This window comes from Oryzias latipes, chromosome 1 (assembly GCF_002234675.1).
Source record: "Oryzias latipes chromosome 1, ASM223467v1".
In the NCBI taxonomy this organism is placed as follows: domain Eukaryota; kingdom Metazoa; phylum Chordata; class Actinopteri; order Beloniformes; family Adrianichthyidae; genus Oryzias; species Oryzias latipes.
Genome location: NC_019859.2, coordinates 12971290 through 12996372, shown reverse-complemented (window position 1 = coordinate 12996372; position 25083 = coordinate 12971290). Strand labels below are relative to the sequence as shown.

General features: G+C 41.0%; 1 protein-coding gene across 1 annotated transcript; it reads right to left on the bottom strand.

The window, feature by feature from the left end:
* Positions 1–1068: 1068 nt before the first annotated feature.
* Positions 1069–23648, bottom strand: klhl5 (kelch like family member 5). Its single transcript, XM_023956525.1, has 13 exons — positions 22253–23648; positions 19557–19733; positions 13435–13571; positions 12772–12968; positions 11395–11607; positions 8064–8250; positions 6557–6781; positions 5828–5903; positions 5532–5618; positions 3858–3932; positions 3357–3494; positions 1949–2120; positions 1069–1134 (listed from the first exon to the last, which is right to left on the bottom strand). The coding sequence occupies exons 1-13, from the start codon at positions 22846–22848 to the stop codon at positions 1078–1080; spliced, it is 2337 nt and encodes a 778-aa protein (XP_023812293.1). The 5' UTR covers positions 22849–23648; the 3' UTR covers positions 1069–1077.
* Positions 23649–25083: the final 1435 nt, after the last annotated feature.

Genomic DNA, 25083 nt, shown 5'->3' with positions numbered 1-25083 from the left:
TGGGTTTGTAAGGGGCTGTAAGCTAGTGGCAGAAAGTGAAAACAGAAGTTTTTTTTGGGGGTAAAAAAAGGCGCAATTATAATTAAAAGCCCAATGGGAACGCTCTTAAAAATAGACCAAAAGATGATTGTAGTGGGACTCTAACATTGAGAATAGAAAAAGGTAGCTGGTAGACAAAAAGGCTGAACTGACATGGAGAAAAAAATGGCAACAAAAAAACAAGATGGCAATAAAAACTCATTAACGTTGCAGACTAAATCTTTTTCACATTTACAAACTTTGTATGCAACAATCAGAAAAGCACAATTAAAAATGAATACAAAAATACGAAGTTTGACAACTTCTTTGTGGACCTTGCAAACAAAAAAAAAGAGGCCTCTCCACCTGGAGAAGCTTCAGATCTGATGCAACACAGGAAAAACGTCAGGCGAAGTACAAAGTGTTTTCTCTGAATGAAGACGCTCGCCATTCTTCAGCGAGCAGCTGTTTTTAAGCTCGTGCTGATTATGTCAAAACCCTTTCTGTCAGAAATGTGCGCACAACAGCAGCCAAGCGGAGATACTCACTTGCCAACTTCAGCATAAAAATACCGGGGAAGGTATTAAAATAACAGCATCAGATAGTGGAAGGAGAGCAGGGAGCATACAGTGAGGCATTCTTGACAATCTCACCCATTTGTCAGCAAAAATAGATGCTGAAAGCAGCTCTGTCAGGGTGAGATAGTTTGTGTAGAGGAAAAAATCTAATAGGCAGAAAATCTAAAGTTGTAAGACAGCAGTTCTGTTGTACTTGGATAAAAGCAGCAGATCTGTTTTCCCTGTGTGTGCAGGTGGCAGCTCGGTCCTTGCTGGAAGTCGCTCAGATGTGAACATTTGTCAGGATGCTGAAGTCAAACTTCAACACAATTTCTCCCAAGAATATAAATGGTGTGCATAAATATAAAAACAAACCAGAAAGGATGTTTTGTGTGCAGCTGGATCATTGAGTGTTCATAATTTTCAGCAGGGACGATGAAGACAGTCTCTGAGCCCAATCCTGTGCAGTCTGCCATTGAAAGTCTTTTTTTTGTTTTTTTTTTTACAGTCTGACGGTCACCACACAAGCACCTGCCCTGCCCAGACACAGAGGCGCTACCTGAAACACAAAAGAGTAAACAGGAATCACAGATGGGCACAAACAGGAAATCTGACATGCAGCTCCAGTTAAATTGTTCGTATGAGAAGCTGTGCTGTCATTTCTAAAATCCAGTTTTACTCATCGACTGTATATGAGAACTGGAATAAGTGACCAGTGACCAAGCAGGCATTTTTCTCTTAAAGGGACAAATAAAGGTTTTTCTTATTCTTATTGGTAAAATGTAACAGCATTTAATTAAATCACTAAAAGGATTTCGATCTAACAAAACAGTTTTGGACTCAACTGTTTACCCTTTGACAACTTTCTGCAAAAAACAAGCAGAAGTGATGATACCTGGGAAAAAGTAACACAAATCTTTTTTTTTGTGTGTGTGTGTGTTAGTTTCTACCAAATGATAGAGAGCTCATTTTGTGGTTTTGATTTATTCCCATCTGTCTGTCAGCTGTAACACACCCACACCTCTCTTGTTGTCAGCATGGTGCCAGTCTCTAAAATGTCACATTCCCAGCGACTTTGGTGGAGAAACCTTTGAGGCTTTGCAGGAGATGAGGTATAAATGGAAGAGTGATCCAAATACTTGAGAGCTGCAGGAAGAGTTGAACTTTTCAAAAGTCCCCTCAACCTCCTACAGCAGCAAGGACAATATTAGCTCGGGGAAAACACACATTTAAATGACAAAGAAGACTGGTGGAGAGGACGCGGAGGAAGGTCAGCTGCTTCAGATGAACGAGATACAATGTTTGGTATTCTTATCACAACACTGCTTAACAGCATAAAAAACAAACCAAAACTATATATCTGTATGCAATACCTGTGACCACTCGTTGGTTTGAGGGTCGTAGGCTTCCACAGTATTGAGATACACCTGTCCATCATACCCGCCTACAGCATAGAGGCGGTCGCCGAGGAGACAAACGCCAACAGCATCTCGGCTGAGGCTCATAGGGGCTACAGCGGTCCACATGTCTGTCTGCGGGTCATATCTGCAAATACAATAGTGAAACCCACTTTATTCAGACCATGTTGCTTATAAATCAACAGTTTTTGAAACAACATTTTTTTTTTACATCAAGAATCAAAACCCATTAAATGTTCGTGTTTAATTTGGAGCTAACACTAGGAAGCGATACAACAAAGCTGTGCATCATCGCTGGAAGCAGATGGAATCACCACAGAAAATCAATGAAAGCATGACAGCTCTTCATTTCGCTGCAAGTCTCCTGCTGGTGACTGTTTACTGGACCCAGCAGCTAATGAAAAATGTAATGAAATCATTGGGCGTGCAGAGACTAAATTTAAAAAGGACTTTACCAACGTCTGAGGCAAAGAGGCTTCACAAAGATTCAATGAAAATACTAAACACAAATAAAATACTTGGTTTTTGATTGATTGATTTAAAATTGTTAAGAAACAAAAAGATTTAAGCTTAATGTACTGAATCAAAGAACTTCTTTTTTTTCCAGAGTTCCACACCTGTTCTGACAGCGCAGCCCACTTAATTCTGTTTATATGGACACAACAATCCATTTTAGCCTCCTGAAACCCTTAAGTATGCAAACATGGCATTTTGTCTGTCTAAGATGGGTTCAAGAGAAGCCTGGGTCTACGCTAAGTTAATTCTAACTTCCCAACAAAGAATTTATTAAATAGAAAACAACTTTTTTTTTTACTGCAGATGCAGATGTTGAAAAGGGAGATTAAGAACTACGACTGAGACACTAAGAAAACTCATTTCCAGAAAACTCTCCCAACCTAACAAAAACAACAAAAATGACAGCTCACACAGCAAACATGAGAAGAGTAGAAGCTTATCCCTGGAGAACCCAAGAACAATTGTCTTCTGGGCTTTTAAGGTTAATTTGACAACTTTTTTTCATGTTGGGAAGCAGCAATTAACAACAACCTAAAAAGTAAATAAAATAAAAGTAAAAAATAAATAAATAAATACATATAAATATTTTGTTTAAAAAAAGCAGCAACCAAATTTGACCTGGAGGAGTTTTGAGAAAAGAAGTGAGTGTTTGTAAAATAAGCGTCTAATCTTGAAATAGATCACTATGTAAAAGAAAAAAAATAACAAAGTAAAAGGGATTAAAAAAATGGCTCTAAAAAAGCGGCAAAACACGTCTACGCAAAATAGTGTCTCATATTTCCCTGTTTTGGTGGAAAATAACATCATGACACGTAAACATTAAAAAAGCTTTCGAATGCAGCCACACCTTTCCACACAGTCGCTTAGCCGAGAGGCCAAAGACGAAGCTGGAGCATCGTGACCTCCGATGGCGTACAGGAAACCATGCCACGTGGCCACACCCACACCTCCACGCCTTTTAGCCATGGGAGCACAGCTGTTCCATCTGTACATAGTGTTCAAAACCATCAGGAAAAAAAACCAACAACACAAAAAAGTAAAATATTAACTTTGAAAGAGCATTCTGATCTAATAAAAGCTGCATTTATAACATTTTTTGCCTTGGAAAAGATCTCAATCATCTCATTTAAAATGTCCCAGTTTAGACGATAATATTAAATCACAGATAAATTCTTTTTTTCCCCCAGATGGTTTTAAAAAGTACTTTTAAAGATCCAACTGAAGAATGCTTGTGGTGACTTCATACACAACCGTGGTGGATGGAGGCTTGTCTTCAGATGCAATAGCAGACAGGAAATAAAGCAGCCAAAGGAAATTAACTGCAGCCACTGCAAGTCGGCTGTCTGACCTGTTTATGTGAGGGTCAAAGCACTCGACTGAACGCAGACACGAAGAGCCGTCACGACCTCCCACAGCATACAGCCTAAGAAACAAAACCATTATACCATAAATCAATGCATTCTTAGAATTGTAACAATTTGAGACATTTTTAAGTTGTCAGAATAAGCTAACATTCATGGGAATCACTGAGATATTCCATTAAAGGTCCTGATTATAAAATATTTATTCAAAAAGTGATCATTTATAATGTTTATGGCATCAGGAAATAACATAACCATGCGATCCATTAATGAAAATAATAGATTCTCTAGAAAATGACAGCAAAAACAAATAATGGTGACCATTTTACATTACTGCATGGTTTAGCAGCTCTTTAAATCACCTTTACTCCTCCAGAGCTTAAAATAATTCTGTTTTACACTATTCTTTTTTACGTCTCTCGCACTGATTGTCCAAACATCACCTATGAAAACAAAGATTTGGTCTTTATTTCTATTTTTCCATTTGATTATATTCGTAGGTTTGTTATAAACTGGGTTTTTAATGAAAGGTGGAGAATCTGTTACAAAACTGTCACCATCAAAGAGCTGTCAGAAGGGAACAACTTCAGAAAATTCCTTATAAAATGAATGTTCTTTTTAAAGTTCATTTCAAGTTTAAAGAAAAATAATGCAAACATATCAAACTTGAGTGAAAAAACAATTTCATTTGCCTTCAGTTCATTTTTTCCTTTTTCTTGGACTGCTTGACAGGTTTTTCTTCTAAATCTGTGCATTTAAGCAGACTAAGAGTCCTTTGTAAATTCTTTGTACAAGTTTTATTCCTAATACTTTTAATAATTTAATTTTGGTTTAACTGAAATATTTGAACATTTTAAATTCCATCTTGGCATCATCGTTTTTCTTTATGCAAACTTTGTAGATCCACACAAAATTTTCTCTCCAACCAGCCTTCTATTTAAACGACTTAATCTATTAAATCATTATTTTTTCCAAAATTTTACCTAAATTTAACCATGAAAGGTCAACTGTCCAATGAAACAAATAACAGAAGGTTCAACACGAGGAAAATACTGAAACATTATATTGGCTTCATTATTTAACTAGCATATTTTTCAATTTTCTTTGATAATCTAATCCAGTTTAACTAAAAAGCTTCTAAAAATAATGTTAATGGTATTTTAGCTCATGTTAATTCTGAAAGTTCGTCTCTAGTTAGAATTCAATGTTTTGTTAAAAAAGGCACATTAACTTTATTTAAAAAGATTGACTACAAAACCCAGATTAAATCAAGAGGATATTTTTCCTCTGAAGTCCTACAGAACGTTGTCTTTTTAAATTTATGAGCAGAAACTGATTTAAATTCCTCAAAGGAGGCTGATAATCATATTCATATACGAGTCAACTCCCTGTGAAACATGTGATTTTCTCTTATCATGCAAATTTTATTCATGTAAGTCTTTATTTGTCACCAGGAAAGTGATGATTTAGAACTTAAGTGTGGTCCTTTTTTTTTCAGCAGCACAAAAAAGGAATTCTAGTTTCCAATGTCATGCAGTTAGGAGGTGATTTATCACATAAAATTCAAAGCATATTTCCAAAATAAATAAAAGGATTTTCTCCAACTAAATATTGCATGCAACCTGTTAAAAAAAAGTCAGGAAAGCAAATATTTCACCTACTTTCCATTGAGAACAGCAACTCCAACTGTGCTGCGAGGCGTCGCCATGCTTGCTACAAAGCTCCACTGACGAGCTTGGGGGTCCCACCTGGAAGACCAAACCAACACTTTACAGAAGAAGCCAAATCTGTTCACAAACTGAAATCTTTCTCTAAATAATGCATTTTTATTACTGTCATGCATTAAAAGTAAACTAAAAGAGCGACAAACCTGATGACATTTGGTAGTAAAGTTAAGGGGCCCCATGTCTAGAGTAAATGCCCACAAGTTAAACATCACTGCAAAGTTTGTGCTCACCTTTCAACTGTACTGAGGTAGCTCCAACCATCATGTCCCCCCACTGCATACATGGGCCCCTCTAAAACAGCCACACCTACGGCGGCAGATGTAGATCACTGTCAAAAAGCAGGAAACCTCCTACAACCTTTAAAAGCACGATCTGTGACTTCATTCCGTGCGCAACCAAATCCAGGGCATTAAGACTGCAGGGAATTATCTGCCAGAACATCTGCGCTTCCAGATGCGTCTGAGTCCTCGTCTTCGTTCCACAAACACATTTCAAAACACGTACAAGCAGCACAGCAGGTCTTAGGAAAACGTGTCAGAGTAACAGTAGGCTTCAGAGGTGATTTGGGAGAACGATGTGTTTTTGTGCTGCAACACTAAAGTGTCTTTTTCCTCTGCAGAACTAATATCAGAGGTGTGGAACATTAATGAAATGCTGATGAAAAGTCCTCAAGTTTAACCATTAAAGACTTACTCCAAAGTGTTCCTGGTGGTCTTTTAATTATGATTATGCCATTTTAAGCCAAAACAATAAAGAAAAGTATAGTTTTCAAGGACATGGATTCTGTAGTGGATTAGAATTTTGCCTCTGAGTTGAGGAATGGAGCAACACCGCCCCCCTTCCCCTCCCTGTTGCAGAGGAGAGCAGGGAGGTCAAATCCTCAAAAATGCAATTTTAAGCCTGAATATGTCATCAGAGTGGGTCTTTAACATTTGGTTTGTTGTGAAACAGATACGTACCCAAACCGTGCCTGTGTGTGGACATGGGCGGCATGACGCTCCAGGTTTTGCTCTGAGGACTATAACACTCCACGGTGTTCAGAGTCTTGAGTCCATCTCTGCCTCCGACCACATAAAGACGGCCGTCAAGCACAGCGACACCAAACTGCAGTCGTCGCCCGCTCATGGTTGCGACCTGCCTCCACGTGTCCCGGCGCAGACAGTACTGTTCAATGTTTGTGGCACCTGGATTTAAAGAAAAAGAAGAAAAAGACAATAAATAGATGAAGAATGATTAGGAGCCGTTTATTTCAGCACTTTTTAGGCCAGAACCATGATTCTGCAGCTGCAGAACTATTTGTTCTATTTGCATATCATTATGTAAACAACCGTTCAACAACATGTATTATGCATGATGGGCTGCACTGTTGCACTCCGACACATTTATTCATAAGCCTATGCATTTTGCAGCTCCTGTGCAGACTAAAGTGCACGCCATTATGACTCTTTCCACAGACAGCTGCTCTCATCTGATGATAACTCTATAGCATTAATTTCATTCCTTCATGAAGGACATTTAATGATTTCCTCTTGCAGGGCTTTTGATTAGTGTATTTTTCAGAAAATCAGTCGCGTTTTTTTGCATAGTTTAGTCAGGTGGGCGATACTCAAGAGCGACTGATGTGTTAATTTGAAAAAATAAAAAAATTGGCTTATATATCCATTATTTTCCCACTAACAACCACTAGAGGGGACTGTAGGTGTGTGTATCAGTATTTGCTCCTGACAGCACCACAGAAGAAGAAGCACCGTCCAAAACAAACATGGAGGACAATCTGGTTGTTCTCCTGAACTTTATGGTATTTTGCTGATTTGCATCGATACATTACTCTTGTTTTTTTATTTTTCTTCTTCTCAAACTATCGAAGAACAGAAATTCATCAAACTAGGTTATAGAGACACGGAAATAGCGCTGATAGCGCCGTCATTCAGACGCAGCTCCTGCAGTATAGAAAGAGAAAAAAAGACGGCATAATCTGTACCCAGACATGGAAAAATGATTATGGATACTTTTGTAGAGCTATTCAAAATATATAAATCTGATCTCTCCACGTTCTCCATGTCTTCCATGCATTATAAATGAGATGTATAGTCAATGCTTCATTGTAGGGATGAGGCCTAAAATTGGATGGTAGCTTCTCCCACATGCAACTAGAGCGTCTAGTTTATGTAAACATTTTTGGACAAGCATTAAGGATGGAACTTGATGCATGTCAAAAAAAGATGCAAATGCAATTTGTGTGAATGCATCATTACACCGGGCTAGGCAGTTCTGTTTAGAAGTGTTTCGCTTTTCTCCCAAAAGTGTGATTTTTATTCCTGAGTGACTTATATATGTTGTTTTCTTTATTATGCATTTCTTGGCTCCTGTGGCTTTTGCTCCGTAGCAACTTATATTAAAGACTCCTTTTACTCTGCACTTCGGAGAAAGGTCAAGGACTGACCCCACAACTCCAGTCTTTTATACCTTTTGAGGCGTCCATCCCCCCGACGGCAAACATGGCCCCCACGGTGGCTTTGCGTGGCCGCGTGCGGGGACTCTGCAGCAAGGGCTGCCGCTGGGGCAAAAGATGATACTTCATCCCCTCCATCAGGAGTCGCTGACACTCCACACTGTCACGGAGGAGCGGATTAGACTCCAGGTCTGCCAAGAACTGCACACATGGGGGGGGGGAGATTCACATATCAACACACTGGATCTTGTGAAAATGATAACAACATAATCACAAGGTGAAAATACTGTAGAAAAATATGGATGCTGGCCAACTGGATAGTGTTGGCTAACACGTTTTCTGCTCCTTTTGAAGAGGGAGAGGGGTGAGAGTTTGAAAAAGCCTGTTCTTTTATCGATTCAGAGATTATATCAGATCACACCAGCAGCTATTAGTGGCCCCTCTCCTCTCTGGGTCTCTTACATGCACAAGCATGTACACACCAATCATCTGACACACTAGAACTCTAATCTGTTTTCAACATCTCATCAGCGCTCAAGTCAATACCCTCTAACCTCATAACACACACACGCGCGTGCACACACACACACGAGCACACAAACAACCGGAGGCTGCAGCATGAAGCCCTCGATCCGCCAGACTGTTTCTTAAAATAAATCTGGAGGAAACGGCTGCCTGTGAGAGACAGGGTGGCAGGAGACAAGTTCTCCCTGAAGGCAAGAATTACATGATTTACATTTAGACAGGAATGTGATTGTGTGTCTTGGTGCGCATGTGTGGCAATAGGCAAGCAGTTAGGATTACCTGGCATATCCAGCAATTTTCAGGTTTTTCAATTTCTGTGCGTCTGCACTTATTTGTTTACTGGTTGAACTCTCTTGAGCGAGGCTCCAAAATAAATAAATAAATAAATTCCAATCAAACAAAACAATCGTTACATTGGACGTCTTGCTTTCCTTTTTATCCCCCTTCCCAGTTCGCCCACCGCCATCAAAAGGATTTGGTCACTGGATGCAAAATCTAATTTGGATACAAGAACTGGAGAGCATAAAACAAGCATGACAAATGGATAAGCAGCTTTCACGCAAGGATCACCCCGCACTTCAGTTGTACACAGGCGCAGTCGTTTATGTGTGCATATTTGCTGAAGGACAGATTTAGAAAAACATTTTTCCTTCCCCTTGTAGTCATTTATCCATCGTGCTGTGACAGGCTGCATGTGGAGGGGTGAGATAAAACTGAATACATCAGGTGTCCCACCTTCTGCTCCCCGTCCTCTCTTTACAGGGCGGCTTGCAGACGCTGCGTTATCCTGGTGCTTGAAAAAAAGACGACGCGGGTGCTAACCGCTTAAAACAAACACACCCACAGCGACACAAACACCTCCCAGGTGTGCTTTTAGTTTTGCTTTAGGCGCCTCTTCGCCTGTCTGGTAAAAGAATTTTCCCTCTAAACTAAAATCAATTTTATAATAACAATTGGTTTTCTCATTGCTGTCATATGACACCCTTAAAGTAGATGCCATTCTAGATGATATAACGTTCCTGTTCATTCCGATTTGACTTTTTTTCCTAGATTGGTAAATTCATTTAACATTAGGTGAACATTCTTTGGTTAACTGATTCTCTTTGCCTTGACCCACTTTTACCAAAACAGAATTGCAGCTGACCGAGTGCGTCACTCTTACAGTCAAGCAAAGGTTTGGCGCTCCAAAACCAAAGATCCACATCTATATGCTGTGCTTTATGTGACACTAGTTATCGGAAGTCTGGATTAAAGCTGTTAACTTTGAGAACTAATAGTATCCGCATCAGTAAAAGCCCAGTAGCCAAGATAAAAAGCTGAGTAATTGGTTGATGAGTATTGATTGGAAGACTCTGGAAGGTTTATATGCAACTCTACTAGTATTAGTTTCACAAGGCTGCCAAAAGGAATCTGTATTTCATTGTAAACACTTAATTGTATTTTGTCTGTATTTTTTACACAAGTGATGCAGCAATAAGAGATAAAATCCAAGAAAAGCTCTGATTAATGACCATTTTGAACATTTTAGCCACCTATAACTTCAAATGGTCAGAAAAGAAGTCCAAATCCAATCCTCTTTTGATCTATTGTAAAAGCGTTCCCAGCGGTCTTTTAACTGTGATTTTTCAGTTTATAGCCCATTTAAAAACATGTGTTGACATAGTTTCGGCAGAGGGTCAGTGGTTCATTAGACATTTGTCTACGAGATGTTAGCGGGACTGTCAGCAGGGAGCAACCCTGGCTGCACCCTGTGCCCTCTCTGTTGCTGAGAGCTCTCGGTGTAACCCTTGTGCTATCCTAGGCACTTTAACGTTGGGAGTTGGGTCATCTAGACCCACTAGACAGTGCGTTGACCCTTTTTTCTTCAATGATTTGTGATCTTCACTGGTGTCCATGGATTACATGAAATCTTTCCACTTTTATCCACCTTTGTCATGGTAGGAATAACACGTCAAGGTAAGGGTGGGGTCATCTAAGATAGCACAAGGGTTAAGCGGAGCGAGGAGCTTTTTGCCTGCTTAGCCTATTATCTACGTCACAAAAAGGCTCTTCTTCCAACTTTTTTGTATTCGCAAGGATTTGCATAAAGAAACACTAAGAAATGCTATTTTGAGCTTCATTTTCTTAATATATGTCCTCCATCATGAGAAGAATTCCTCAAGAACATGCTAAAAACACCACAAACACAATGTTGTGTAGTTCTTGAGTAAAGAAGAAGAACAAGTCCAGACACAAGCAAAATCAATATAAAATCAGCTTAATCTTCGCAGTGTCCACCATATATACCTATGATGTGACACTTATGCACCTGTTCCATAACAACTCATACACAGTAAACATGAAAGCTGAATTAGCTCTGAGGATATCTGGCATTTCATTTTATTGCTAATCTATTAAAGTATAAGCAATTTTCTATTAGAAGTTCAGTTCACACGGCTTCCATCTTTATGCAGACTCATCTGAACTACATCTAAAAAAGAAGATAAGACGGTTGTATTTTTTGACTAGAACGTCTGTTCACAAAGAATATCTCTGCTTTGTATTTTTGAAGTAGCTCTGGAAAAATAATGTGCAGAGATCTAAAGATGTATTTTCCTTGTTGGGCTATTTGGAGTTTTAGCTTTTTTTTCCTAAAATATCAGACTTAACGTCTTCTCTGGATGCTAGTTTAGAAGCAAAACATCAATAAATAAGAAATAGAAGATCTTAGGCTTAAAATTAATGTAAAAATCTGCCGGTTTTAAAATTGGACACAATCATCTTCTATTTGTTTGTCAATGTTTTTCAAAATGTGCATCTATGAATTTTTGCAGCTCTTACCTGTGGTTGCAGCAGCGGTATTCTGACGTGAGCCAGCAGCAAGGGAAGGTGGAGATGGCGGGTGGGAGCGTCATGAGAGACCCAGGTTAACAAAGAAGTTACCACCGTTTCCTCGTCTGGCACGTTGATGTCATCAGATTTGAGCAGTCTTTCCATTTCCTCCACAGGGAGGAGAAGAAACTCCTGGCCTCCGATAACATCTAAAAAGTGCTCCTGGTGGATAAAAAGTGAAATTTAGTGATAGGTAGACAGGGAAAGGTACAGAAATCAGGGGAATAGCATGAAAAACAGTTGGAAAAAAACACATCAATGAGGTGGGAGGCATCAGGAGAAAAGAATAAAAAAGTTTGACAAAGCAATAACGACTTTAATAGGTAAAAGATAAAAAAAATGATGTAAATAAAGACAAAGGCAAATGTGTAGGTCTAAAGTGTTTTTTTATAAACAGTAAATTATTTGATCAACAAATGGTCATAAAATGATCAAAATGGAATATTTTCCAATTTTCCAATATTACTTCCTATTTTTCCTTAACTATAGACTCATAGCTAAGAGAATCATTAATTAAATGTGACCTTCTTCCTACAAAAACATGCAAAAAGCCTGGGAGAGTTCGACTCCCATCGTCAACAAGGCAAGTGGGTTTTTCCTTTGCAATTTTAATGACTGAGATTTAGGTCGGCAACAAAATTTAATGAGTTCCCTCTCAGCCGACGCTTCCGCTCTCAATTAAAGTTTTGTAAAATCGAGCTCGATGCTTTTTGCACAATATTGTTATAAGATAAAGATCTAAGGAAACTCATAGAAAAGCCACAGAAAAGCCGTTTCTCAGCTCTTACACTGGTGGAGAAGTACACACTGTGTAGCCTTTAGTTTGATGAATCCCAAAGACTGTAGCGTTCATGTAAATGATGTGTTTAATGATGCGCCAAACATCCAACCAGAGGCCCTTTTACAGTATCATAACTGACTATTCCTTAGAAAGAAGGACACATGAACATTGCTGCTGACAAAGAAAGATACAATAGCAACACAATAAGAAATGACTAAATAAGGGGTTAAAAAAAAGAAAAATCCAGTAAATAAAGGAGGCTTTTCACTGTCACCATGGCAACCCTATTCTAAAAAGCATCTACTGTCACATACTGTCAAGAAAAATCCTGTCTGTGACCAACACCTAATAAAAGAAAGATGTATGTAAAGAAGACAGTTATAAATAAACTAAAATTAAATGGTTAACGTGAGTGTAATGTTTCCCCAAAAAACGCACAACCATTAATTTTTAATCCTGGTAATTTGTTTATTTGCTCATAATGACTTCTAAGGTGACCTAGAGCTGAGACTACAATTTAAACAGGCTGTGCTGTCTGCTCCCACCATGGTGTAGGCGTGAGCAGCTCTCTGCAGGTCGTTGCAGCCTTGAGCATCGGCGTAGGAGCGAATGCCGAGGCAGTTAGACGGGTGGAGCTGTTTCACAAGGAAAGAACAGCAGGCTTGGACAACCGAAGACAACTGCAACAAACAGGAGGCTGACAACAGAGACTCGATGGTGTCCTCTTTTAACTCGAGCCGGCCTGGCCAAGAAGAACAGAGAAAAATCATGTTGTTGTAATCAGAAAATCTTATACTTCTCATTAATTATGCATACAAGTTAGAATATCTGAAGCAGTTTTGAGTGGCCTTTGTTATTAGTACAATAATCATGGGTCTCCCAAAGGTATAAACAGCTACGACACATCTATAGGTCACCTAAAACGCTGATGATGTCACACTTTAAGAGCACAATGATAGTTTTATAGGTGGATTCAAGTAACATAGTGATATGTGATGACGCTATAGCAACAAAAATGTTCTTTGTATGTCTCGGGCCGATAAATACGTTAACTGATTTTTGCAGCATTACGTTCAATTAATCTCGTTTTTATCAGAAATCTCCAATCAAAAAGAATTAGTACATAATAAAGGAAAGTAGTATAAAAAGTTAATAATTGTACACAATGATGTACAAATAATGAAGGAAACGTAGGTATGTGTGCATACCTGTGTATGCATACTGAACCAGGACCCACAATGCATCAGGGTCTACTCCTTCCATCTTCACCTCATCCTGCTTGGCTTCCCTCACATCACTGGTAAACATGGCTGCAAAGTAATCTGACACAGATGACAGAACGAGCCTGGGGAGGACAGAGAAGAGACGCACAGCTGTTACAGAGGAACAGACGACCTTTTGGTTTCTGTTAGATTTTCAGTTCCTGTAAGCATTGCTTAGGCAGCTTTAGCTTAATCTGCGTTGGCCTTTAATCCGTTACGATAACAATTACATTAAAATGAAAGCAGCTGAAAAACCAGCTTGTGGATTTTGTAGATATTTAAAGTGCCACTCCAATCATCTTTTGAGTTATTTTCAAAATGTTCCCATGAGTCTTTTAATTATGATTGTCATTTTTAGTCAAAGTCAGAAATCCTGTGTTGTTTTTTGGGACATACAGCAGAGCTGCAGTAGTTTGTTGTGGGCGGGACTGTAAGCGTGGAATAAGCCTTCCCTCATTTCCCATCATCCCTTTGTGTAAACCCTCCCACTAGCTTATAGCCCCTCACAAACCCAACCATACATTACCAGTGCAACAAAAATGGCAAGCTATATTGGAGCTATCCAGCCGTACAGTGTTGAGCCAGATTTCAGCTCAGACAAGGAAAATGAGAACGTACATGGATCTATTTGTCTACAACTGCATGCATCAGAATGCAGCGGAGCAGGGAGCTAGTGGCCCACCACTGAAGATTTTACTTAATAACTACAATCATTTCCATTCCAACATTTCATTGGCGTGGGTCTTTAAATTTTTTTTTAATCAAGCTTCACATTCACAAAACTTCTGTGAATAAAAAAAGTCCTAAAGAAGGCTCTCTCCTATTAAAACTGTACGTTATCATCAATACAGAAGATGAACAATTAAAGGGACAATGATTCCTTGGTCTAATTATGGCGGAGGGGTACCTGATGTGAAACATAAATATCAGTCACGTCGAAGCCAACTGTGACCTGGTTTCAGCTTTGAGAGGACTGTATTCCTTTCAACCAGTGATGTCATTCCACTCTTTACTATTGATTGCACCATTAAGACACCACCTTGATGATCGATTACTGCTGAACTCCTTTTCAGGGAACTATAGAAATACCCTTTAGATTAACCGATGACAAAGAATAGTGGCTTGGAGACAACTTCAGACGTGATACAGCAGCTTTCCTCACCTCCAAGCTGCACGTCCTTCCGTGTTTGAGACTTCACGGGGGAGCAGAATGGGTTCGAGCATCGAGCGTGTCTAAAGTATATACACATGAGTATAACCTTATCGCTAAGTGTGTCAGTGAAACCTTGACAAATAGCCTGGAGCAGAGACAAGCTTTGTACCTGTGGTGCGTTTGTGAGTTTTGTGCAGACAAAAATGTCAAAACACTCTACAGTCAGCAGGAGGTTTTCCTGCAAGATTTCAAATACAGCAACCCTCCACCACCACCCCACAGACTCTAGCTTTCATGGGGCCTCCACCTTGTTAGGAGAAACAAAACCAACATTCAGAGAAAGGTTATAAGACACAAAGGACTCTGCTGAAGAAAGACAGGACAGTCAGAAAGCGTCACACAACAGAGACAGCAGCGAGACGACAAAATGCCCGAGGACAACAAGAAACAGAGGAGTCGATCTCAAGAAAGGAGGGTAAAAGCTGACAACTGCACACTGACAACTAGTGTGAGACTGAATAATTGGAACAAGCACTTCATCTACCCTTGAATACAGTGAGCGAGGAAAATAATAACGAAGCCACAAGGGATGTATGGTCCCGTGACTTTTTCTCCAAGCACGCCAGTGTGCAGCTGCTGGTCATGACACCCATGTGGCTCATGGGATTGCCACATGTTTGTGGGTTTGTGGAACAAGCTGGAAAAATTCAGAAAATAGAGAAGTTGGTCAGCTCTGTAGCATTATGTTTGTTGTGTGGAGCCAAAAACAGCAGATAATCATGAGTCTTAGTGGACAAATGTATGCCCCCGTATGCATGGTTATAACTTAAAGACTCACTTACATGAAAAACGGGTTTTTGGTGTTTTTAACATGTTCTTGGGGCAATTTTCTTATGATGAAAGACATATAAAGAAAATTAAGCTTAAAATTGCATTTCTAAGTATTTCTTTACCCAAATTGTTGTAAATCAAAAGCAGACACAAAAATGCTGTTGGAAAAAGCTTGCCAGTGTGACGTACAAGTTACAATGGCAAGCCACTAGCTCCCTGCTCTGCTCCGTTATGATGCATCTTCTTACAGACAACTAGATCCAAATACGTTTTAGTTTTCCTCATCTGGATCAAAACTGTACAGCTGGATAGTTCTAATATTGCTCGCCATTTTTGTTGCACCAGTAATTTTAGGTTGATGTTGTGAGGGGCTGTAAGCTAGAGGGAGAGCACGAAGACGGATGAATGATGGGAATAGGCCGGGCTAACACCAACAGTCCTGCCTAAAACTCAAATGCAAATTATTAATAAACTCCTGCCACCCCGCAGAAACTGTCCTAGAAAACGACACACTATGACTAAAAACTGCAAAACCATTTTTTAAGGACCACTGGGAACACTTTTACAACCGATCAAAAGATGATCGGAGTCAATCTTTAAGTCTGTGTTTATGGCATTATGGGATACAATGAACTGTTGAAAATAGCAATTAAATAAAACAAAGATCATGAAAGATCTTGAAAGCCATCACATACGGTAAATGGCGTATATTTTACAGTCACAGTCCCATTTGACCATTCACACACACCGATGACGGCTTCGCCAAACACTGGCACCAAACACTGGAACCACCAGGAGTGATGTTTTGCCCAGGGTCACTTTATTTTTATTTTTTTTAAACTTGTCCTGTCCAACAGCTGGGCAGACAGATGAGAGCTGAGGCCTCTTGTGTTGGACATATTTTACTTTAACAAGAGGGGTTATTAATCTTCAGACAAACCAAAGGCATGACTGAATAAACCCCTTTTGTAATTGAGACCAAACTTTATCAATTTCAATTATGTTTGAAAATCTTTGGTGTTGGACCGGACGGAAAAGGAAAGGAGGGAAGAAGAGAGAGGGACGTTAGAGAGAGGGGGGGGGGGGGGGGGTGATAGTGGGAGGGGGGGATAAGACCATGAAGCAGCATAGAGCAGACAAGTTTACTGGTTGTTTATCATTACGGCAAGGCTCAAATGTAGTACAAAAAGGGCGGGGCCTGTCCACACACACACTCAAATGTCATCAACACACCTGCTAGCTGCAAAAATGTCCACATGTCAACATGTACACAAAACAGATAGTGTTCACGAATGCATACCTATGCCTTTAAACCAACTAGTGTGAAATCTTTCATTCATTCAATTATGCAAACTATTAGTGCAAAGGTGAGCTAACACCTGTGCTCAGGTGAGTGTTTATGTTCTTCTAAAATGGATGGTGGAATGTGAAAAGAAGGAGGAGGAGCGCCCAGCCATCCCCACACCCAGACCCCCGCCGCAGCAGCAGCGGCAGCCAGAACCCCCCAATGCCACACGGCAGCAGGCAGGGGACAACCGCCCCCCGGGCGACCAAATCCGCCACCCAGGCCAGGACCAGCAGGACCGCCGCGAGGCCCCCAGAGCCAGAGAGCAGGGAAGCACGGGGGAAAGAGAGCGGCGCCCCAGCCCAACCAGGAGAACAGCCCCCCCGCCGCACCGGAAGAGCCCAACGCAGGGCCCGACCCGAGAAGGGCACCCACAGCCCCAGACGAGCACCCCATCACCACCCAGGAGTTCCGGGCATCCCCCCGCCCCAACCCCAGGTACGAGTCAGGACCCCCCAAGGGAGACCCGCTCAGCGCTCCAGGCAGCCACCCATGTGTGAAGGCCCGTTCACACCGGGACGAATTTCACCGGTGATTTTCGCCGACGTTTAACGCCGCGTGACTAAACAAAGGGCACCAATGAGAGTGTGCACACCGACGCGAAAAAACGGCATGCGTCAAAGCGTCAAAAAAAAAAACGCCTCGGGTTCTTTTTTTTTTTCGACGCGTCGCGTCGAAATCTATTCGACCAATGAGAACGGCGCTTTTGCACACGTGTCTGGAGCTTCTGAAGTTACAGTAAAACACAACTTGGGGGCACTCAAACACAAAACTGCCTTGCTGAGCACACATACCAGCGAAGAAGATAGACGCAGAGTTGCATCTACACAGCCACGAAGAAATAATGACGGACATTCTAAAATATCCCCGAACCAAGCACCAGTTAGAGCTACTGGTGCATGAAATATTCACGTTTTCTTTGTATTATTCTGACAAGCGCGTAAATACTTGCTCTCTTCTTCATAGTAAAAAGCGACTTTAAGAAGCGTAAATTTGCGCAGCGCCACCTTGTGTACAGGAGTATTTCTGTTTACATTAAGCGCCATCTAATGGCAGGGAAGGAAATTGCATGTTCGCTCGGCTCATCGTCAGCGAAAATCGCCTGGGTGTGAACACAAAAAACGTGGCGAAAAACGCTGGCGAATAACGCCTGGCGAATATTCGTCCCGGTGTGTACGGGCCTTTAAAGTGCCCAGGGTCACTTTAACACATGGCTGAGTAAGGCGGGAACAGAACCTGCAATCTTCGGATCAGAGGTCGACCACTGCTGCCATATAGACAAAATACAACATGATGGGTTTACAATGAGGTTTTCATGCACCATGTGTCAAATCTCTATTGAAGTGGATCCTTAATTCACAGGAAAAGTTCTGGACAGGATTGTGAAGTTGGGTCACGTTTTGTCATGTGTGGGTTTGTGTGCTCTACATTTTCATGAGTATTTAAAAATGTTGCTCTTTGCAAAACTTTGTGACTTTGATTAATTTAAGGAGCCCTCTGAAAATTGCAAAGAAAAAATTAAAAAAGAAAGAAGAGGACAGAAAAAAAAGATTAAGGTTTTATCCTAAAAACAGGAGGCTGTACAAATACAAAGAGTTAATTGCCAGCAGACCAACTTTAATAAACGCACAAGTCTTAGGCCCCGTACACAGCGGGACAAATTTCGCGCGCGATTTTCGCCGACGTTTAACGCCTCGCGACTAAACAAAGGGCACCAATAAGAGTGTGCACACTGACGCGAAAAAACGCCACGCGTCAAAAAAAAAAAAAACGAACCCGAGGCGTTTCTTTTTTTTGACGCGTCGCGTCGAAATCTATTCGACCAATGAGAACGGCGCTTTTGCACACGTGTCTGGAGCTTCTGAAGTTACAGTAAAACACAACTTGGGGGCACTCAAACACAAAACTGCCTTGCTGAGCACACATACCAGCGAAGAAGATAGACGCAGAGTTGCATCTACACAGCCACGAAGAAATAATGACGGACATTCTAAAATATCCCCGAACCAAGCACCAGTTGGAGCAACTGGTGCTTGAAATATTCACGTTTTCTTTGTATTATTCTGACAAGTGCGTAAATACTTGCTCTCTTCTTCTGAGGGAAAAGCGAGTTTAAGAAGCGTAAAGTTGCGCAGCGCCACCTTGTGTACAGGAGTATTTCTGTTTACATTAAGCGCCATCTAATGTCAGGGAATGAAATTGCATGTTCGCTCGGCTCAAAAACGCTGGCGAATAACGCCTGGCGAATATTCGTCCCGGTGTGTACGGGCCTTTACTCCCACATCATTAAACAGCAAAGAGCACATGTACAGTATACACAACAACGGCAGAGGGGTTGTTACCGGTACATATGGTTCTCGTGCTTGATTTTGTCAAATGGGACAGAAGTTGAAAGCGTTGAGAGAAGAGGAATGTTCCTGCTGGTATGTGCAAACCAATGGCCATATGCCAAAAGCAAACACAAACCAGAACAGGATATTGTGGGCTTTAAGGCAGATGAGTGCTGTGTGGCCCACAAGAGACTGCTAACTATAGTTCATGTGATGCAGAAATATGACAAAAATAGAAAGGACTTTTTGTATGTTGTTTTGGAGCTGCTGCATTTAAAAAAAAAAAAAAATGCTTTCCAGACGTGACACTGCACATCGAGTGTCAACTTTTTTTCCAATGACAGCTGCAGATTGACTTATTTAAGTTAATAATATACATTCAGAGACTGTTTAGTTGTTGTGCTTTCACCTGTGGGCAGGTATCCTCCTCTCTCCAGCCACAAGGATGACGTCGCACAGCTGTCTTGACCTCAAATAGCCCTCCATCTTGCGGAACGTCACGTCAGCATGAGACAAAGCGGTGAACATGCAGTCCTCTGGCTCCATCGACACACATGAAGACAGTGTGGCACTGCTGTTGGACGTCCTGTGAACGCAGGACAAAGAGGAAAACAAAGGGATGTTTCTCTGTTGTTCAAAGGGGTGAAAGGAAAGTCTAAGCTGCTTAAGTCCGTCTTGACAGACATCAGAATTTTTTTCTCATCATGTTCTTAAGCAAACTCCTTCTTATTTGATTTTAACTGGGTTACTATATGTTGCCAGGGGCATACAAAAGCCTTTTTTGATGGTCTAGTTACAAGCTGCAAAAGGAGAGACAAGTATAGAACACTTAAAAAGAGAACAAGCCAATTAAAATCAAAGCGGGAGCTGAGCTCTAAATACACTGTAATTCACCCCGTTTCATTTAATTGCAAGCAGTTTGGGGCTTGAGTGCGGCAGTAACACATTAATGAACAGACTTCCAGGTAGGGTCAAACCTGCATAAAACAAAAAAAAAAAAAGCAAAGCCGGAGGTGTGAGTCCACACTCTGGTTTTGGGTTTCTTAGAAACGAGGACCACAGCTACTCAAGAATTTTCCGCCGCTATAGCTCCCAGAACAGCACTTAACTTATGACTCAACACTGGACTTTTATTTTATTTTTTTTCCCCCCCCAACAACAAAAGTGTCAGAATTGGCCCAGAATAACATAAAACCAACACTGGAAAATGACTGCAATTCCACAGACGGAAAAGATATAAATCACTTTTAGATTTCTGAAGCCTCATGGTGTGATGGGGCTCCATCAAACTGTGATAAACTACAATTTTCCATTTATTCTAACCAACAGAGAAAGAATGGAAACTCGTTCCAAGTATTTGTTGAGAATGAAGTTATTTGAATGTTTTATTCTGAAAGATAATAAAAACACTCTTTCCGCATTTATTAGTGATGTTTGTTTCTCTGAGAAGAGCCAAAAAACAGTTAAGAGCAAAACTGGTGCACATGGCGTGCACTTACTTTAGTCTTTTTGCTTGCATGTGTGCCTTGAATCTGATATGTTTGTAACCAGAGTCTTCCTCCTCCCTTCCTCTACATTTCTCCTGTCTCCACTTTTACATCTGGAGCTAATCTCATCATTCACTCCCTTCATTCCACCTCATCATGTCATCCTCTTCTGTCTCAATTTCCTCTTTTCCCTATCCAGATCAAACCCTCAAAGGAAGCTTTTTTGGCGAGCTTTCCTGTCCTCGAGTGTGCAGGGGTGTGTGTGTGTGCATGTGTGTATATAGATGAATGGTGTGGCTAAATACTGCCAGAGGAGATGACTTTGAAGTGGGGGAACACTGCCTTCCAGTTCCCCCGAACGGAGCCTGGTGGGCACTCAACATAGAACAGAGAGGTGGAGAGGACGAGTGGAAAGAAGGAGGTTCTCACCAAGCAGACAGATTGTTAAATCCCTGCATCAAGCTAGGACAGTCCGCCAACTGTCATTCTCCCTCCCTGCTTCACTCTTTCACACCCACACACACACTTCCATGGCTATTGACAGGAGGAAATAGAGAGGCCAAATGAATGGTGCAGGGTTGGGCGTGGATGAACAGGAGACAGAAGGAGGGAGAAGAGGGTAATGAAATAAAGCACAGCAGGATTAAACGGGGCACAGCTTGGTGTAGCCTCAAAAAAAAAAGGGGGGGGGGGGGGGCTTGAGCGGAGCTGAGCCCAGCAGAGCCTTAAGACATTTTGAGATTCCATATGCATCGCTTCCCACGATCCCCTTCAGAAACATGGCACCCTGGTTCTTGGAGTACGCAGGAACCCTCAAAAGAAGAGGAATGGGTCGCACACACAACTGCACAATCATCCATGTAAGGAACCCAAACCGCACGTACACTAATCTCTGCGTTGGTATGGCAACCACAAGATGTCCAAGGCTTTATGCATGTAATTCAAAATGTGTTCTTTTATTTTTGTTTACCTACCGGTTTTACGCATGTGTGAGGAGTAATTTGCTCTGCCTAACACCCATTATAATTAACGAAGATATGATTTGAAACTTGACACAACAGTAAACCATAATCATTTACTGTTTCCCTCGTAGAAACTATATCAGCAGTGACAATAAGAAAAGTCTTAAAAAAGAGACTTATCTGAGATTAAGGAAAACTAGGAGAAAACATATGAATAGTTGTCTTTAATACGAAGACTGCATAAGGAATATATATATATATATATATATATATATATATATATATATATATATATATATATATATATATATATATATATATATATATATATATGCAATTACAGTCTTGCATATTGAGTCATAGTCAAAATAGTACTTTTCGATGTAATTCTTTTCAATTTTTGTAGGTTTTTCACATAAAAGTAGTAAACGATTAGCATCATCCAAATCAGACAGTAGAACTATTTTCTTCAGTTTCCACTTTTCATGTGAGCGGATTATTTCCACTAACTTAAAAAAAGGACCACATTGGGGAACATTTGATGTCGAAACTTTTCCAAAAGTTACTATTTTTGACTTTTGTAAAACAAAATATAAAGTATTTTTCACAGCTTTTATTAATACCATGACACTATAAAATCTCCATCTCCATCCTACCTGCACGAACTCGTGTCTGTTTCCGGGTGGTTGTTGTTCTCCTCCGCGCCCACAGCCGCCGCCAAGGCAGCCTCCTCAGGCTCCGGCTCAACCACGCCATGAGCCGACGGCTCGGCTACTAAGTGGGGCATCGGGGCCTCGACAGGGGGCTCCATGTTTGTCACCTGGCGAGGGCGACGGGGGAGCGGAGGGGACACCCACGAGCCTCTGCACTCTGGGTGGCTGAAGGAGCGCGTGCAGGAGTTCCCCGTGGCTCCGAACGTCGCTCCCCCCGGACCGCTTCGACTCCCCGCCGATTCGGCAAACTTTCTGTTGCTGCCGTTGCACAGGTTCGAGCCCGCGCTGCCGCTGGCCACCAGTCCGCTGTGGCTCCCCGAGCTGTGGTTCAGACTGGCTGAATTGGAGTTGCTACAGCCGCTAACGGACGGTCCTTCCCCGGAGCTGCCGCCCGTCCTCCTCCTGGCGAGGTAATCTCCCACCGGCGGGGAAAGAGGCGGAGGAACCGCGGGGTGACCGAACCACCTCCATCGGATCCTAAGGATCTGCTTCACATCGAACTCCTTCCGCGAGGAAGAGCCCGATCCACTACACGACATTCCAGGGCTATTACACGAGGAAATGGCGGGGGGAGATCCCGTGCCGTTTTTTCCACCGATGTGGCTGCACACGCGTCTCTCTTGGCAACCGTGCGCCCGGTAACCGCGAGTCGAGTGAGAGAGCGGAACCACGCGGAGTATATGGACCGAAAGCGGAGCATGACAGAGAGAGAGAGAGGAAGGGAGGGAAAAGGGGGTCTGTTTAGAGTTTAAAAGAACTTAAAACTCCAACCAGACATGAGAAAGGGCATGTCCAAAGTCCGGCCGTGGGTCAAATACAGCCCCTGTTTAAATGTTCAGTGGTCTATAGGCTTCTTTCATAAAGTCAATAATATGCAGCCTCCAGCACTTTCTAAAAACTGTCTGAGGCATGTTGTTAATTGAATCTAACCAACCCATTATCAAATCGTTTCAAAATAAGATAAATCGATAATCAATATACCATTTGGATTGACACATCGTAGGTTCATTTTACTGAGGTAAAAATGACCAAGTGTCATCACAATGGACAACACACACGTGATGGCAGCAAAAAATGATCAGGCCATCATTCCAGTCCTTTGTAGCACTGAATTCTGCAGTCATGTGACCATACAGTGTGGTAGAATGTTCTAATGTCTCGTTTGCATTATTTTGTTGTGGAAAAACAACAGTGAGCTGAACTTAATGAAACTGAAATGTGAATGGTGCCATTAAATCTTGTTTACTTGTTTGCTTGTACACATTAAATTTACATGTGATTTGGAAAACTTCACCTGTTCCCCTGGTCGAACCTTTCACTAATGATGTCCTGGATCGATATGAGGTCGGATTGACTGGATTGAATAAGATCCTTCCAACTGAGCTAATATCGACTATGAAACAGATCAGCAACCACTAATTGTGACGTGAATCAAATCATTGTTTAAATGAATCATTACACCCCTAGTAAAAACATATTTAGATTTTCTTTGCGACGAAATGAAGAGTAAGGCATTGTATTAAAATGTTCGTCACACACCCACTCCAATGAAAATTGTGTTTTTAACATGGCATTTTTCTCACGATGGAGGACATACTGTAATCAAAGAAAATTAAGCTTAAAATTGCATTTCTGAGTATTTAAATAGTTGGGAATCGGGAGCAGATGAAAAAATGCTGTTGGAAAAAGCTTGTAGCTGTAATGTAGGTGCAACAATCAGTGGGCCACAAGCTCCCTGCTCCAATCTATTCCGATGCATCCACTTGTAGACGACTAGATCCATACGTCTTCATCTTCTTTGTCCGAGCTGACATCTGGCTCAAGCTGTTCGGGACGCAGGTGCCAACAGTTTCACCCACAATTTAGAGGCAAATTTCTAATGTACTCCTGCCTCTCTGCAGAATCTATGTCGAAAATGACACAGGTTTTTGATATTTCCTAAAAATGGAATAATCATAATTAAAGCGCCACTTAAAGTTGATAAACTTCAAATTTCATGGATTCAATGGGTCATGTATTGTATCTAATTAAAAGTATAATTTGCATTTGTCTGAACATGTATTTATATGGATATATATTTATTTTACTTCAATTTTTTTTTTCTAAACAACGAATGACTAATCATCTTAAGCTTGGTATATCCATGACATCTCTCTTGTTTGTCTTCTTTTGTACTTTTTTTGGGTGATATTTGCCTAAAATAAATCTGTTCCAAATCAGTTTCAAATAAGTTAATTATTTTTATTCTTTTCTGAAGTAAACTGGATTTTATAATGAATTGATCCTTTTTGCCTTTCTGCTCTCTTCCACCAAATATATGTAATACATAATTATACTGTTTATTTCTAAAGGGCAAAAGGACACTTTGGATGCACTTAGTAAGATGTTCATCCACAGCAATCATTGAACATTCTTAAAGATAACCATAAAAAAATGGAAGAAAATCATTGTTTTATCAATTTTATCAACCCTCTTGCTGTTTTCCTTTACTCCTCTCGGCAGGTGACTGAATTTTTTCCTCTTATACGATGGTCCTCTGAAGGACCAGACAATTTTTCTAAGCCAATGAAAATAAAAAGCAGCCAGCTTCACTTGGAATTATTTCTGTATAAGGACCCAACTGACCTTGAAAACAGAATTTCACTTTCAGTCCTGCGCCAACAATAGCATGGACACAGCGCCTTGGTCATCTTATTCTGCTCCCCCCTTTCTCAGCAAACCATTTCCCTTTACCATTATTGGCATCAATCTTACCGTTACAGCCTTCCTCCCCA

What these genes read in the sequence shown, in the direction of transcription:
- klhl5 (XM_023956525.1), bottom strand. Translation starts at nt 22,848, where the DNA reads ATGTCGTGTAGTGGATCGGGCTCTTCCTCGCGGAAGGAGTTCGATGTG. An exon ending in AGGAGGATACCTGCCCACAG is followed by an intron (nt 13,572 to 19,556) that starts GTGAAAGCACAA and finishes TGTCCTCCCCAG; the next exon opens with GCTCGTTCTGTCATCTGTGT. An exon ending in AAACCAACGAGTGGTCACAG is followed by an intron (nt 1,135 to 1,948) that starts GTATTGCATACA and finishes TTTGTGTTTCAG; the next exon opens with GTAGCGCCTCTGTGTCTGGG.